The sequence below is a fragment of the Mus musculus genome, chromosome 18 (assembly GCF_000001635.26).
Source record: "Mus musculus strain C57BL/6J chromosome 18, GRCm38.p6 C57BL/6J".
NCBI lineage: Eukaryota > Metazoa > Chordata > Mammalia > Rodentia > Muridae > Mus > Mus musculus.
Genome location: NC_000084.6, coordinates 71,583,921 through 71,600,355, shown reverse-complemented (window position 1 = coordinate 71,600,355; position 16,435 = coordinate 71,583,921). Strand labels below are relative to the sequence as shown.

The 16,435-nt window shown below is 36.1% G+C and overlaps 1 protein-coding gene across 2 annotated transcripts in view; it reads left to right on the top strand.

The window, feature by feature from the left end:
• Positions 1-16,435, top strand: part of Dcc (deleted in colorectal carcinoma) — a 1,097,616-nt gene that overhangs the window by 750,873 nt on the left and 330,308 nt on the right. For both annotated transcript variants that reach the window (XM_006525588.4, NM_007831.3), the window contains exon 8: positions 12,329-12,485. In XM_006525588.4, coding sequence (XP_006525651.1) covers positions 12,329-12,485 — 157 coding nt within the window. The remainder of the gene's footprint in view (positions 1-12,328; positions 12,486-16,435) is intronic.

The following is a 16,435-nucleotide window of genomic DNA, read 5'->3' as shown; positions in this document are numbered from 1 at the left end:
AATGAACAAAGTAGACTACTTCATCATATGTTATAATTTGACATAGGGTATCAAATAAAATAAAATAATAATTAAACGTAAATATCATTACAGTACAGGGTATGTTTAAATAAATCTTCATCTCATGATAGTCCTGTGAAAACCCAAAAAAGAGAAACCTGAAAAATCAATAGATGATGGAGAAACATACAACCTAAATCCAGAAGGAAGTAAAAAAGTCAAACCAATAAAGTATAAGAAGGATTTCTGTCTCAGGTTACACTATATAAAACATCATATGGGGACCTGTGGAACTAAGCAAAATCAGAACGAATTACTGAGTATCAAATTATCTTTTACCTGCATGATGTAATTCAATAGCTGTTTAATTGAGCAGGAAGCCTCATTTCTGCTGAATAAGTCCACCCTTTCTGGTATTTTTTGACTGTTTAATATTATTTTGTTAAGTATGGTCATTCATTGTTAATTGAACAGACCTAAACCAAGCAGAGCATGTTAGGTCACACTTGTAATCCTAGAGCTAGGGAGGCTGAGAGAGAAGGATTATTATCTTGAGGCTAGCCTGAGCTACAAAGGAAATTTCAGGCCAACCTAAGTTATACAATCAGACCCTGGCTCATTTGACTCAGCTGTTCTGGCTCTAACTCTTCTCCAAGCTGACTGATTCAAACTGGCTTCTCACTGAATTGCTCTGTTTGGCCTCAAACTAACTCTGGCAGTTTGCTCTAATCTTCTGGCTCCTTCTCATTCTCTAGATCATTCTGTCTTCAACTGCAACCTCCCTCTCCCTCTCCCTCTCCCTCTCCCTCTCCCTCTCCCTCTCCCTCTCCCTCTCCCTCTCCCTCTCCCTCTCCCTCTCCCTCTCCCTCTCCCTCTCCCTCTCCGTCTCCCTCTCCCTCTCCCTCCCCCTCCCCCTCTCTTCTGCTGTCCTCTATTTTCTGCTATTCTCTTACATTTGCTCTCTTTCCTTTATGTTCAGGGAAAGTTGGGAGTATCCTATCCCTGAATCACTCTATCAAGTCTTACTCTAATTCACCATTTTTTCTTCCCCTCAATTAAACACCAATTTCAAACATGGTTGCCTCCTCCTATAAACACTTTTTACCTTCCTTGGTTGAGATTAAAGACTTTATTGAGATTAAAGATTAAAGAAAAAAATTGAAGACTAAGGGTATGTCTGTGTTTCAGTCAGAAAGCTTAAAGGTGTGTCATTTAAGCTGAATCTCACAGACACAGATCTTTGGATGTGATACCTTGCCAGACCAATGATGTTACTGGATTAAAATCCCTCTACACTGAAAATAAGCACAAAGACAGAATCTGTAGATAAGGCCCCTGTAGATACCTCAAGTCTAGTTCCCAGATATTTGGAGTATCTTCAGATTGCTTATAGAATTACACTGTCTAGAAGAATTCAAGCAGGGCTGATGCAAACAGTATAGTGTAGAGGTAAAAAGGAGATTATAGGTCCTTATGTGTGATATGTTGCCACAGAATTACCTGGTAACTTTTCTTCTTTAGTCTTTGAAGAAATAATGATAAGCCTTTAACATAGTAGTTTTCACATAGGATTCTTCAATGAATATCGAATGGGCTAATAATAGGTGATTTTACAAATTAAATTCATTATAACCAAAGAAATTTTACATACAGCCTAGTCAAATCTACAGAACTGTTTTTTCATAAGCATAAACTATATACACTTTTAGGGAGATAATACAAAATATTGGGAGAAAATGTACTTATATATATGCCCAAATGTCTATCAGAAAATTTGGAATAGAAATAACTTGTAAGAAAGTAATCATACCTCTTAATGTCTTAAAATTACATATTATATGTCCCCCAAATATTGTATTGCCCTTTGATAAAAATCCACATCTGAAAATAGTTTCTCAAATATACAAAATAAGATAACTATTGTCAAAATTTGGAGAAGACCTCCTGGTCTATTTCAGTTCTACATTAGCACATCTATAGGTGTCTTCAGTCAGATCATGTGTAGGCAGTCATTTTTTGAGGCATCATGCAATAGCGTCTGCAATTTTCACAAGACAATCTCACAGCAAACTTTCTGACTCTCTGGCTCTTCTCTTCTACAATGTTCCTTGAACACTAAGTGCAGGATTTATACAAAAAAAAAAAAACTACAGGAAGCTAATGCTGAGAGTGGGAGACATTAAGAGCATATCTACTGTTTGTCTAACACCAGATGGTCAGCCCAAAACATGCAAATAGTTATTTAATACAGATGAAGGAGGTTGTATTTATGTATTTAGAAATAGATAGACAGGTGATAGCTAAGATAGATAGATAGATAGATAGATAGATAGATAGATAGAAGTTTCTAACAATACATAGAAAAAAACCATGAATTTAAGAAAGCAAGAAGGTTTATAGGGGATGGAAAGAAGAAAAAGAAGGAGAAAAATTATGTAATTATAGTATAATTGCAAAGCTTACTTTTAAAAACAGATGTGGAGAAACAGTACTGAATGAAAAAAAAGTTAATGTGGCCATTATCCTCAAAAATACCACTGCTATTTGATACACCTATCGCACTACCTGGTGTCACCAAAGGAAAGTAAATAAGTATATCAAAATGATACCTGTACTTCTCAATTGTTAAAGCATATCACTCACAAGAGCCATGGCTTGTAATGAACTGTGGTAGATCCTGATAGGTAAATGAATAAAGAAATGTGTTATCTATTCAAAATGTATCACTGTAAGAAACTGGATGTGGACACTTGCTTTATTGTAGAATGACTGCAACAGGTTAGCTTAAGTAAAATAGCCCAGTGGTGAAAAATTATACATATATAGGCTTAAATTAAGATGCCCTTGTAATTAATTCCATAGGTCAGAGGAGAAATCTTACATGTTTACTACACAGAAGTGAGGACCTGAGCTTGAAGCTCTAGCAACCATGTAAATCCAGGCATGAAAGCAAGTATCAGTGTTCCTAGTCCTAGGCAGTCAGGGTCAAGAAGAAACCTGGGAGTAGCTGCATAGACACTAGAGCCAAATTGGTTAGCTTTGTCTAGTGAATGACCTTATCTCAAAAAATAAGGTGAAAACACCAGAAGACATCTGACTTTTGACTTCTCTTCGTGATGGGCATATATTTTAGTGTGTGTCCATGACTGAATATTTGTGTAGGGTTCTGCAGCATCAATAGACACACACCAAGTTTTGAAAATTACAAAAATATAAAAATGGAGAAAAGGTAGTGATTTATAGGGTAGCGAAGGATTAAAAGGAGAGACACGGTAGAGATGGAAGAAATGACATGAGCCATTCACAAGAGAATGAATGTTAATGTTCAGCAGCACGTGTCTGTAATTCACAAGTGTTTAATGTGTGCCTTATGATGCACTAGAAAAGATGAGTTTGAAGCTTCCCAGAACAACAATTTGAACAATGTTAAAGGAAATGGAAATGTTGACTGTTGTGATGTGCCTTTAGATGTTTTCTACATAGGTTTGGTTGTCACACTGGGTCCCTCACTGAACAAAGAACACAGCAGTTGACTAGACTACTCTGTTGAGCAAAAAGCCCCAAGGAGTCACATGCTTCTGACAGTACTCAGACAATATAGCCTCACCAAGACTTATAAGTGGGTGCTGGAAATGCAGGCTTCCCCCATGTTTACACAGCAGTTGCTTTACCCAAGGAGCCATTACCTCAGCAACATGATTAATATTTAATGAGATATTAGGAAGCACATTGACTTTTACCTCACTCGTTGAAAAGGAACATTATTTAAGCCACTATTTTTAAAAACCCACGTGTCTTTCTTTCTTTCTTTCTTTCTTTTCAAAGTTCCTAATGGGCTATATAAAATGCCACATTTCTTTGAACTCTGGAAACAGGTTAGAAAGCTAATCATGTTTTCCAAGTTTTGAAATCACACACACAAACTTCTTTTGTGTACAAATTTAGGAAACTTCTTTATGAGCGTTGAACACTTCGGTTTTATTTATTTCCTCAGTTAAACAAAACATGCTAGGGTCTGTTGTCAAACTAACAGCAGAAAAAAAAAAATCATCCAAAAGTTTTTCTTACAGCAATGGAATCTCCCTCTTACATCACTAAAAATAACCGCATGTATTTATATTTTATATATTTTACTTTTTATGTATTATGTGACTCAATAGCTAGTGAAACAATTAGTTCATTGGTAGATATAATTATCATATACAGTTAATGACATGAAAATGACACAGCAGCAATTAATCTGAATGCTTGAAGTACAACATAAATATCTTTGATTTTAGGAATTCATTTTATCTTTTCTTTCTCTTGAACAAGATGAAAGTAGTATGCTAATAATGTGCTAAGAACAAAATAAAATGTCTCCAAACACTAAGTATTAAATCTGTCAATGAACTATACACCTGGAACCTGAAAAGACTGTGGTTTTATAGAAAATTTAACTCCATAGCATACTAATGTTTTGGACATAAAAATCTTATTTTTTTATATTAAAAACATTTTTTTTTAATTTGCAATTAACTTCGGAAATCATCCTCAACACTTTCACTTTTCTAATCTTTTTTTTAAGTGTTCCTAAAAGAGAAAGACTATGTTGTTAGAGTATGGCAAATTCACTTCTTCCTCTCTATGACAACAGATAAAGAAACTGTAACCATGGAAACAGTAATGGGCCAGAGAGATTAGGGCCAGACAAGAGATTAGGCCTCTCAGAGCAGTGAAAGGGTTCTGATTGGTTCCTTATTAAGACCTTATTTGAAGAGAAGTTACAGAAAGCACGGGGGATTAGCATGGGCAGAAATAATTCCCCTATATAATGCAAGAAACTATTTCTTTGTGTTTGTTTTGTTTTGTTTTGTTTTTTTATATTCTTTTCATATGACAGCTCTTTAAACAGAGGGGGAAAAACTTCCTGGGAATCCTGCTGTTCTCAGTTTTGTCTGTACCATCTAAGGCTGAACCAGCTGACTAAACTCCAGAAGCCCAGGCAAGGGAGAAAAGAACATCTCCCTGTGTGCACATTCCCACTGCACTCCTCACTGGCAAGCCCAGCACGAGAGGAAATTCAACTTAATTGATGATAATGTCATGGGGAAGTGAGTTGTCTTGGAAGGAAAAGGATTTGAGCTACACTCATAGTATTTTGAAATATATATGTATATGTGTGTGTGTGTGTGTGTGTGTGTGTATAAATATAAAATAATTAAAATGTGTACATAAAATATAATATATAATTATATTAATTAAGAAAAATATATGTTATATATAGGCTTCTTGGAAATGTTCACGAAATTTTTTTAACCTATTATTAATCACATTTGAAAAGACTTATTAGAAAGCATCTCCTAAGAAATAAGTGTGCCCCTAAAATTGATAAATGGAGTGATGCTGTGTTCTAAGTTGTGTGCTATGATCGCAGACAGATTTTCTGAGAAGAGATCATTAGTTAACTATGAAGTTCTTAGTTTAATGAAATTTAAGATCAATTATACGGGTAGTTTTAAGTGGAAAGCGGTTTTTCCAAATTGGATTTTGAGGAGACACTGCTTGTATATGCTAAGTCATTTCTCTGCTGGTAAAATGACACAATTCAAACCAGATTAGATTATAGTAAATGCAGGTTCATTGGGAAATGGTCCCAAGGACTGAGGCCAGAAGAGGGCCATGGGAAGGGAGAGAGACAGGGAAGAGTAAGGCAAATAGAGAAGGAAAAGAAGAGAAGAGAAGAGAAGAGAAGAGAGGAGAGGAGAGAGAGAGAGAGAGAGAGAGAGAGAGAGAGAGAGAGAGAGAGAGAGAGAGAGAGAGATTGAACAAAAACGTATGGATTATATAGGAAAGAGCCTCTTGGGAGAAGGGCAACCAGCCCAAGAACTGGAAAGTTCCTGGTTTGGGGCAGCTTATGCTAGGTAGGGACTGATGGATGCTGGGAGAACCTAGAGTCCAGGTCTGCTTTGGTATGTAAAGTATGCTCCTCAGTTCCTTGTCCTTGGGTCTGAAAACAAACAGCATACCCTGACTGACAGTAAGCAAGAGTGTGGTGGCTAACTGTCCTTAGACATTGAATCCTTTTTATCTGTTCTACTAGGCAGGCTTGCTTTGTTCTTAGGTTTTATTTTAACACATATTTCTTGATTATTTGTCAGACTCAAACCTACTTTTGAATAGAATTACTTATTATTTACTTTTAGACCATTCTTATTATGAAAAACCAACTGCTTGTTTCATGCTTTACAAACACTTTGGGGTGCTTTTCCCCAAGTGGGGAGGGCAGAATACACTTAACATCAAAGCCCTCAGACAGTGCTATCAACTATAGAAGAGTGGAGACTCCTGGAATTGCACTGTGCCTAGCCTGGGGTTAAACAGGAATAGAGAGGGGTTACTATGGGCATCAAAAACTCCCAGGAGTTCCTATTGTCTCCACAAGTACAACAGAACTATTGGATGGCCAACCTCTTCCTCTCTACTCCTAGAGCCAAGGTTGCAAACATGGATAGAGATGACGAGCATTGTCTGTTGTGTATACACACAAGCCTTGCCCCAAGGGCATGTTTCCATCCACAGGAGCATATGCTTAATGTTTCCATTAAACAAGCAAAACAAAATGAAACAAAAAACAAAAAGAAAAATGTTTGCCGAAATCTCCTTCAAATAAAGGCAGTGAAGAAACAGAAAGATATGATAGCCTGTATGTATTACTTTAAGAAGGGTTATCACCTGGGCATATCTTATGGCAAGTTATAGAATCTCCCATGGGATGGTCATTGTATTTTCTACAATTAATATTACCTCAGTAACATATTAATTGTCTTCATTTGCTATTAGAGCTTCACTACGGATGCCAGAGTGAGCACCTGCCCTTCAGCCTCCATTGGCATCCTATGCGCTTTGAGTTGGCAGCATGCTTATGTCGGCTTTACTTTCCAATTGATGTCCCTTTTTCCAAACTAGAAGGTTTATAGGACCCTGCAAAATATGGCATATGTGTCAAAGTTGCAAAGAACAAATTATAAAGAAGAGTGTATTACAAAAATCATGGTATGCATGTAAGTTACCATGTATTATACATGAAAGCAAGTCTCTATACGAATAAATTGGATCTACTTGTTTATATTGACATAAAGGTTTACATCTTGGCTGGTTAAATGATTCTGCAGAACACTGTGAATCCTTTTTTTAAAACTATGATCTATGATTTGATTTTATAGTTATGATCATTGAGAGCCACCTTGGAAAGAAGGTCACACTCAGGAGCAGACGCTTGAGGCCATTTCTGAAATTGTTGAAATTCCTGATTTCAAGCCAAAATTCATTTAGTTTTTGAAGGTGAAACTCAAGTCAGAAATTCAAGCAGGAATCAAAAACAATACCAGCTTGAAAAAAAAATTCAAAATATACTATGTTGATAGTTAAATATTGAGTGATGACCTGCAGGAAAATATTTATCTTTGTTCCCTACAATTAAACTATTACAGGTGTAAGAGCAGAAAATTCTGTGTGTGTGTGTGTGTGTGTGTGTGTGTGTGTGTGTGTGTGTGTGTGTGTGTGGAAATCTATGCTGTTCTTGATATCCAGTAGTCTCATGTCTGAGCTGAAGTGCTTCTGGTAGGTTTCTTTGGCTCTGCATAGCATGGGGCCATGACCAGGATAAAGTGTGTGTGCTGTCCATTCAGAATAAAAGGGTGCCATCAAATCCCTGCTTGCAGTCTCCTCCTACTGCCAGAAACACCTCAGAGTCATCACACATTTGACTTTGATTTAATTTTTGACCTTTCAGAAAGCATTTTACTCTTTCCTAGTATTTTGCCACCCCTCCATTCAATTAGGTGACTTCACTGCAGTTAAGGTCCTACATATGCCATTCCTTAAGCATTCCTTTTCTGCCCTCTTATACTTACTTAGCAACCTCGTTCCACACTGGTGTGTCGGTAGTTTCTTCCACAACAAAGTGTACATTCTTAAGCCCCATTTTAGTTTGGTAGAGGAAGTCTAACCAAAGGCAAATTGTAAGTATGAGCCGGGGAGAGCAAGCAGACTGTGAAATTTGAAATTTGCCCTGGGATCAAAAGAAGATATTGAGGACAAACAAGCAGTAGAGTCATATGACCAAGTGTGTATTTGTATAAGCTTACTCGGGATGCTGCACAGAGTATGTGCTGGAGGAAGGTGAATTACAGGAAGGTCTAGTTGCTAGGAGATGCTTGTGATGGATCTGATGAGCAAGGCTGTGGCATTGATAAATACTTAACATTGAGCACAACAGTGTGTGTCTGCACGTGCTTCGTCCAATGGGAAGGTCCTGAAGTCAGCAAATATGAAAGTTGGTCCTAGATGCTACACTCTGGCTTGCTGAGGGGTATGTATCTAAACTAGATACAACTAGACTAAAGGATCCAGGAGGAGAAACAAGCTGAGAAAAGAGAGAACTTGCCTTCTCTGTACTGCTTTAAAATGTCTGTTAGGTGGAAATCAGGGAGTTTTTGTGAATCCTCCACTTTGCTCTTGAAAAAGATACTGCCTATCAGATGACAGTCGTTTCTCCTCCTCTCACAAATTTGTTCTAACAGACGAACTAACTTATAGCCAGTTTTTCTGTTTATTCCAAATACTCTAATTCTGCGGAATTTTTCTTAAATATACCAAAAGTAAACAAAAGATCTGTGGAGGCAGAAATAACTTGAAAGCTTCCTGCCGTTCTGCAAAATCTATGCATCTTTATGTAACGGGGAAACATTTCACATAGAAAATGTTTCTCAAACCACTGGAAAGGGAGGCACCTCCTCCTTCTCCACACTTAAAAGGGTCTCACAGGTAACCAGTTTAGTTCCCAGCAGGAGTACAGACTCAGCTGATCCCTGCATAAAGTGAAAGAAACAGAGAGAACTAGAGAAAATAGTCTGCAAAAGCTGGCTCAAAGATGGTGTACACATTATCCATTATGATCTGGATCTGTCCTCTCTGAGCAAGACACAATATTTACATGTTATGCAGATTAAAAGACCCCAAAAATTAAGTAATCAAGAACACAGTTTAACTTAATGAAGTGAAGATTACAGATGAAATAAACATACAAAAATCACCAAATTTTATGTATTTTAACAACATTGACTGTATATTTTCCTCATATTTATAGTTATTTGTATTCAATGAACTATCTTGCTTGTATTCAAATAGAAACAGGACTTATGAAGGGAATCACTATACCAAGACCTTCTTTCTTAATGCCCTTTATCAGCTATTTCTCTCCTGCAGAACATTGTCTTTCCATTATGCCACCTCATAGACATCAGTTCCCAAGAATAAGCCATCAAAACCATGAGGTACCTTGTAATAATTAATAAATAATAGGCAGTACCCACATCCTCAGAATGTGATGTTACCCAACGGTGAGAATTGTGCATGAAAACTCCTGAAGAGAAGTTGTTTCTGTTGAGACTGGCTGGCTGATTAGACTTTCAGTACCATGGAGATCTCAGAATTTTACAGATCCAAGAGTCACCTTTTCTTGGGCTAGTTCTCACCATCTGCAACAGCCATTCCTTGCCCTCTTCTGTGAGTGAACTAATATCCTGTGAGTAATGATATCCACGTTTTCAAATCTATTAACTTAGCAGACTTCTAGTTTCCAATAATCCACAAGCTAAGAACATCATTGCATAACATCTTGAGTCTACAGAAGAGCTTCCTCAAACTTGCTACACGCACTTCTCTGATGTTCTTGACAGTGCATTTTAAACTCATCTTGATTTTTGACTTTCTTTTATCTGTAAAACTATAGAAGTTTGTGGAGCTGCTTTCACATTGAAACATGAAATTTGGGATAACCTAAATTTATATATCCTAGACATGGTCACTCAAAATTGCTCCAGAATAAACTTTTTATTGCTTTAAAAATAATTATGTACAGACATCTGTATTGTTTGTAGTTTAAGGCTAGAAATCATCTGTCAAGATGAAACATTTTCTTGATTCAGGAAGCTGAACAATAGAAATAAACATATCCATCAAAGATGAATTATGCATTTACTAACAGACCATAATTAGGAAAAGAATGATGTTGGAATTTGTAAGTGACTCAAATATATGTAAATCCATTTTTCAACTGTAAATGTTGCAGAGTACTTTCTATAAGCAGCAGTTACTAATTTCTTCAATAAATTAAGGGATTCTCTACAGTAAAGTGCAACTGTGTATCTTTCTGTCTTAAAGAATTGTTTGTCTCTACTAGCAGTTTACTCATTGTTAGTATTTTTGTCTTTTTTAGTAGATGTTCAGTTGAAAACTACACATTAATAGTATTATATTTAATTGAAAAGTAGCTATGTATACATATGAAGGGTCCCCAACAGATATACAGCAGAGGACTGCCTGGTCTGGGTTCAGTCAGAGAAAATGTCAGAGAAGATGGACGCTTAAGAGACTGGAGGACCTTGGGAGTAGGGAGGTCTGGTGGGGTGGGATGGGGGTGGTGGGAACATCCCTGTGGAGACAAGGGGTGGGGAGGAGGTATGGGATGTGGAACAGTCAGAAGTAGACCAGGAGGGGGATAAAATATGGAGTGTAAAAAAATGTTAAATAAAATTAACAACAAAAAAAGTCAATTTCTCCACAAAAATCATGGTATAGTCAGGTCTGCAAGGAATTTTCTTATTTAAAATGTGATGGGGCAGGGCCTGTCCTACTTTAGATGATGTCATCTCTGGGCCTGTGGTCCTTCATAGGTTCTAAAAGAAATCATGCTGAGCAGGTCTAGAGGAGTAATCCAGTAAGCAGCATCCCTCCATGACCTTTGCACCAGCTCTCCTCTCCAGGTTCCTTCGCTATTTGATTCCCTGCCCTGACTTCCTTTGACAATGAACAATGATGTAGAATTGTAAATCAAACAAACCCTTCTTGCTTGCAGTTGTGGTGCTTCATCACAGCAATGGTAACCCTGAGACATGCATATACTGTAGCGCCCAGTACGGCATGGTGATTCCATGCTAACTGTGTATCTAACACTTAACTCATCTATCCTTTCTTTAGTGTGACATTTCGAACACGCTCTTTTGCGGTTTACAGCGTAGAATGTGTTATTATAAACTACTGTGCTCTTCCATGCACTACATTTAAAAGTCAAATCCTCCTAAAGGAGACTCAGAGAGAAAAACATGGTATGATCACGTATCTCTTAGGGATCCAATAAAGTTAAATGTACAGAGATATATAACTAGAATGACTATCATCTAAGCCTGGAGATGGGTCGAGTATTGTTCAGTTGGTTTCACATTCATTATCAGTTTTCAATTTGTTTCTTTTAATTATTTTTGGTCCCCAAGATTATATAAATACATATCCCAAAGTATATTTAAAAAAAAACGGCATAGGTATATTATGAATGAGTTAGGATTTATCATTACTGCTTGTCTTTCTGTGGCATTTTTGCTCAACCAGAAGTTTTTGGCTATGCTTTGGAATGTTAAAGTATTATCGAATTAATATTTAAATGAGAATCTTATTGGTTCACGTCTGTTTGTGTACAGCTGTTCTGTGTCTTTTCTCTTGTTAATCACCTTTCAATGATACCCATAATTGAAAGTATTATAACTTTTCTTTGACAGAGAAAAATGTTTATTTGCCTGATATCAGGTGATTTCCTTATTTATGATAATGATATATAATTGCTTCTTCTAAAGTAATGAAAATAATAAACATAACAGTCAAGTGCATTTGTTAGATCTTTATGGGACTATGGTTCTCCCCTTGCTCAGCTTCAAACCCTTGAATAAGCTAATAGATGCACTTTGACCAAATTGTAACTAATATAATTTTGTATGTAAATGTCTTGTTTATCTTCTGAATTGTACATTTTTGTTCAAATATGGACACATGTATTTATTTTGCCTTCACTCACTTATTCATACACTTAGTCAATCCCTTTCTCGTTCATGAATTCAGAGAAATATAGTTAATTACATACTTTCTTATGCTTTCATATTGTTTATCTTCTCTTGTTCAAAATATTTCATCATTTGATATCATAAGAAATATAATGCATTTATAATTTTGTATTGAGTCCATACTTGGTTTTTTTTTTCTTTTGGTCATGGAATCCAGGGCTAGAAAAAAAAATCCAAACATCATGCAATATAATCATATACATTATTGAGAAGTCACTTCTTAAAAATCAAAGGAATTCGAATTTATTCTTTATTCTGCTTCAGATAATATTTCCCTTGTTAGCCTTAATTAGGACTTGTTTGATATTCTTGGCTGTGTATGTTATAGTTCAGCTCTGAGTCATTCCTGGTGGTGCCAGCACTTCTGATGTTCTCCTCTTGTTCTTTCTTAGCCATCCCAAGCTCCAGCATCCTCCCTTCTGCTCCCAGAGATGTGCTCCCTGTCTTGGTTTCTAGTCGCTTTGTCCGTTTGAGCTGGCGTCCACCTGCAGAAGCAAAAGGGAACATTCAAACCTTCACAGTCTTTTTCTCCAGAGAGGGTGACAACAGGTAGGTACCATCAGTAAATTTGAGCTTCTTTCCTGGAACACTGTTAATGTCCAAATGAGGAATTGATGGTTGGGAGAACTTCAGGAGGACCATGAAGAATGTACGAAATGTAGGCCCAGCCCTTCTTTCAAACTACATGAATATGTTTGCTTTGTCAAAATAAGATAACTTTCAAAATTGCCTATACAACATCCCTGACAAAAGGCTAGGATGCAAACGACTATATACTTTTTCTTTGATTTTTACACTGATACAAAAATAAGTTTTTCTGGATATCAGGAGAACTAAATATTAAGAACCACTGTTATTATTCATCAATAATCATATGATCTGAAGAACACAATGACTTTTCTGATCTTTAAAAGAAGAATAAATAATAATTGCCATTTCAGATTTCTTTTAGGATTAAGTCAAACCTGTAGTGGTCATAGTGGAGAGTGTATGTATGATTTAACAAAAGTTGTTGGTGAATATAATAATTGGCTAGGTAAGAGTAAACTTCGCTTTTACAGTTGGAATTTAGCTTGTGATTTTTGTTTTTCCAAAGCATTTTCCCCTTCAGAATATTTCAGTGTGTTAGGGCTAAGCCATTTTGAGAATATATTGAAGGAAAGAAGCCGAAACTCATTTACAGGTGTTCTAGCTTCTCGTGTGTAGGGCTTCCATCTGATGGGATCTTTAGGAGCCCAGGACCCTCAGGACACTTGATTGTTAGGTGATGGTTGGTTAATGGTACATGACAGTGATGGCTGACGAATTCTATTCACACTGCTTCACAAATGGGTTTACTAACAGTAATTAAACTATATCCTTTACAGTTTCTGGTTTTGCTTAAAGTTTGACCCAACTGTAAAACGAGAGGGGAAATAAATACAGCACAGCGTGTGATTGCTAGGATTGCTCACTGAAATGTGAGCAGGCATACATTTAAATACATCTAAATTCAGAGTATGAAGACAGTAAAAGCTTCAAAAGTCCTTTGACTAGTGAACTCCAAGTCTAATTTTGATTTTAGCAAAGGTCATATATATTATATTATTATATATTATTCAACATATATTTTATATACATAGATATATATTATGCAACAGATATATATCATATAATATTATTAATATATTATCAATATTATATGAAAAATAAAAATAAATTAAAATTAAATTAAAATTTAAAAATTAAAAATAAAAAAGATTGTTCCCTCCAATTTTCATAAGCACACAAACTGAGTTCCAAATCCTCCGCACACTATTTTCTAATCATGATCTTGATCCTGATGTTTTATTGCAGCTGGTCTTTGTATTAGTGTTCGTCATTGACCTGTATGTCGCTTAACTGAATAGTAATTATGGTTCTGCTCATCCGCAGTCCATCAGCCAGTGCTACCCGGGTTGATTACCTCCTCTGTCTTCTCACGTGACTACATTTTTCCTTGTGTCATGTCCCTGCCCTGGGCTGTGCTGTTGTGGTCAGCTTCGCATGCTTGCTTTTCCTTCTCCCTCCTGAACTCCCAGGCTTTTCTATATTGAATTGCCCCGGGACTCATTCTTAGAGGATCACTTCAAGCTTGAATATGATCTCTGAGTCTGTGTCTGTTACTGTCTTTAAATTCTCTCTCTCTCTCTCTCTCTCTCTCTCTCTCTCTGTCTCTCTCTCTCTGTCTCTCTCTCTCTGTCTCTCTGTCTCTCTCTCTCTCTCTCTCTCTCTCTCTCTCTCTCTCTCTCTAACTTTTACCTGGGGTCTGGACTCATTGACCAATTTTTTTTTCACTTGAAATCAAACATTATGATTGAATAAAAATCTAATACATGCTCTCCTTCAACTTTAAAATTCTCACCTAAATCTTTGCAATTCCACAGTTTCTGTCTAACTCATTGAAAAATATTTCTCCAATCATGGCAAAGACTTTGGAGTAAATGCCAAATTCTCTCTTTTTATTTATACTCTATCCCTAATTAATTCTCAAACAACACTTTGTACTAAAATCTAAATAGTTCTTGTATTCATGAAAGAAATACTTGTTTCTTGTTATAAGATAAAGAATAAGTATGATTTTGCTTTTAGCTTAGTGCGAAAGCTCAAGAAGTTTATAATGTTACTCGTTAGATTTGGTGTTTAGATTGAGTTCAAAAGTCAATTATCAGAACATATATTGAGTCCTACCATCTTCTTTTATGTAAGCTACTTTCCATGATATCATCACTGAAGTCTGACAAGTCAGGTGTGTAACAACTGACTTCACATTTTAAAACATGGGTTGGCTTTTTTCTGCATCAAAACCTTTCATTGACAACTCTTCATTCATATTTGCAAAAGCTGCCTCTCCTGGGTCCTTGTTCTCTCTTTATTCCCATCATTTATATTCTTTTATGTTTCATAATTCTTCCTCCAGACCTCTTAAAATATGTTCTAAATCTACTCATAATATCTTTTCTCTATTTGCTGTCATGTACACAGAACCCTCTACTTGAGTCCATTCCCACAACTATGTAAGTCTTTACATAATTTCTACTGTATTTGTGCTGAAATTCACTTCTTGAACATTTTTCTGGATCATTTGCACTTGTTTTCACCTTTTCTTATCCATAGAGTTTGTCTGTCTGTCTGTCTGTCTATCTTTCTGTCTGCTTGTTTGTTTATGGGTTTTTTGTTTGTTTCTGACGTAATGGAGAATACAAGATACTGTGATACTCTGTTAACAAAGCTAGTTAAAAACTTTGAGGTTCAAATAATTTCCTCAACTCATTCTTCCAAATACCTGAGACTGTCACTGTGCCTGAATGCTTCGACTATTCTTTTTTACACTTATTAGTATTTATTTTCTTAAATTTCTTTCTACCAGTGGAACAGAGACTTATTTTGAGGTGTTTGTTTGTTGTTTGTTTGTATGTTTGCTTTACCTCCTTTGAGTGCTGGGATGTTAATAACACCTATAACAATAACTAAAGCATATCAACACTAGCTATGTTTCAAATTTAAACCCTAACTGAAACATCAACTACTATATGAAGCTACAGAGGATTCCAAGTCATAATTCATCAATTCATTAATTTCTCTTTCACATCTTCCTTTGTGTGTGTGAGTGTGTGTATGTGTATGTGTATGTGTGTATGTACACATGTACACATGATGTCCCACTATATTTTTGACATATTCATGTAGATTCCTCTATTGTGGATGAAAAGTAAATTCTATCCAATGCTGATAATTATGATTCGGATCTTCTAAGATAAATTTGCAGAAAGACATGTGTCATATTTCTGATAGATTCTTTGCCTAAGCAGTAAAATGAATCATGGAGGGGGAAAACACTGACAGCTATTCAATGAAACTTTTCATAATTGAGCTAAAGGAACTGATGTTGAAATTTGATTTCAACATTCCCATTCATTTTGCATGTTCTAGCTTCTCTCTAGAGCAAATACATGCCATATGTCCCTGAAGGATGAGCTGTGAGAGTTGTTTGCATATGTAGATTTGTTTGGCTCCTCAAAACAATCATGTTTTAAAAGGTAGAGGATTTAACATCTGTGACTGATGAGCAGCATCTCTGGCAGACAAATTACTCTAGCTTATGTTGTCATTAGTCTGTCTGACTGGTTAATATTATCGATAATGTAAGTGCCATTTTTAGCATTTTTTAACCTGCTCCTCTGCATGCTTTCATCTTACAATTAAGAGAATATATTATATTGAAAAGTTAAAAATCAGGTTTCATATGGAAAAAATTGCATCACAGATATCCATGTGTACTGAAAAATTACTAGAACTAAAATTGATCATTGAGATCATGATCGATCTTTCTTTTACTTAAACATTCAGAGATTGATGCTCAGGGAAAGCAGTGGTTCCTATGTCCAAAGCTGTGAAGTTGGCACCAACAATGTTAACAAACATTTACTGAGCACTTACTACACTAGATTGTAGGCAAAGCTTCTTGTAAGTGTGTGTGA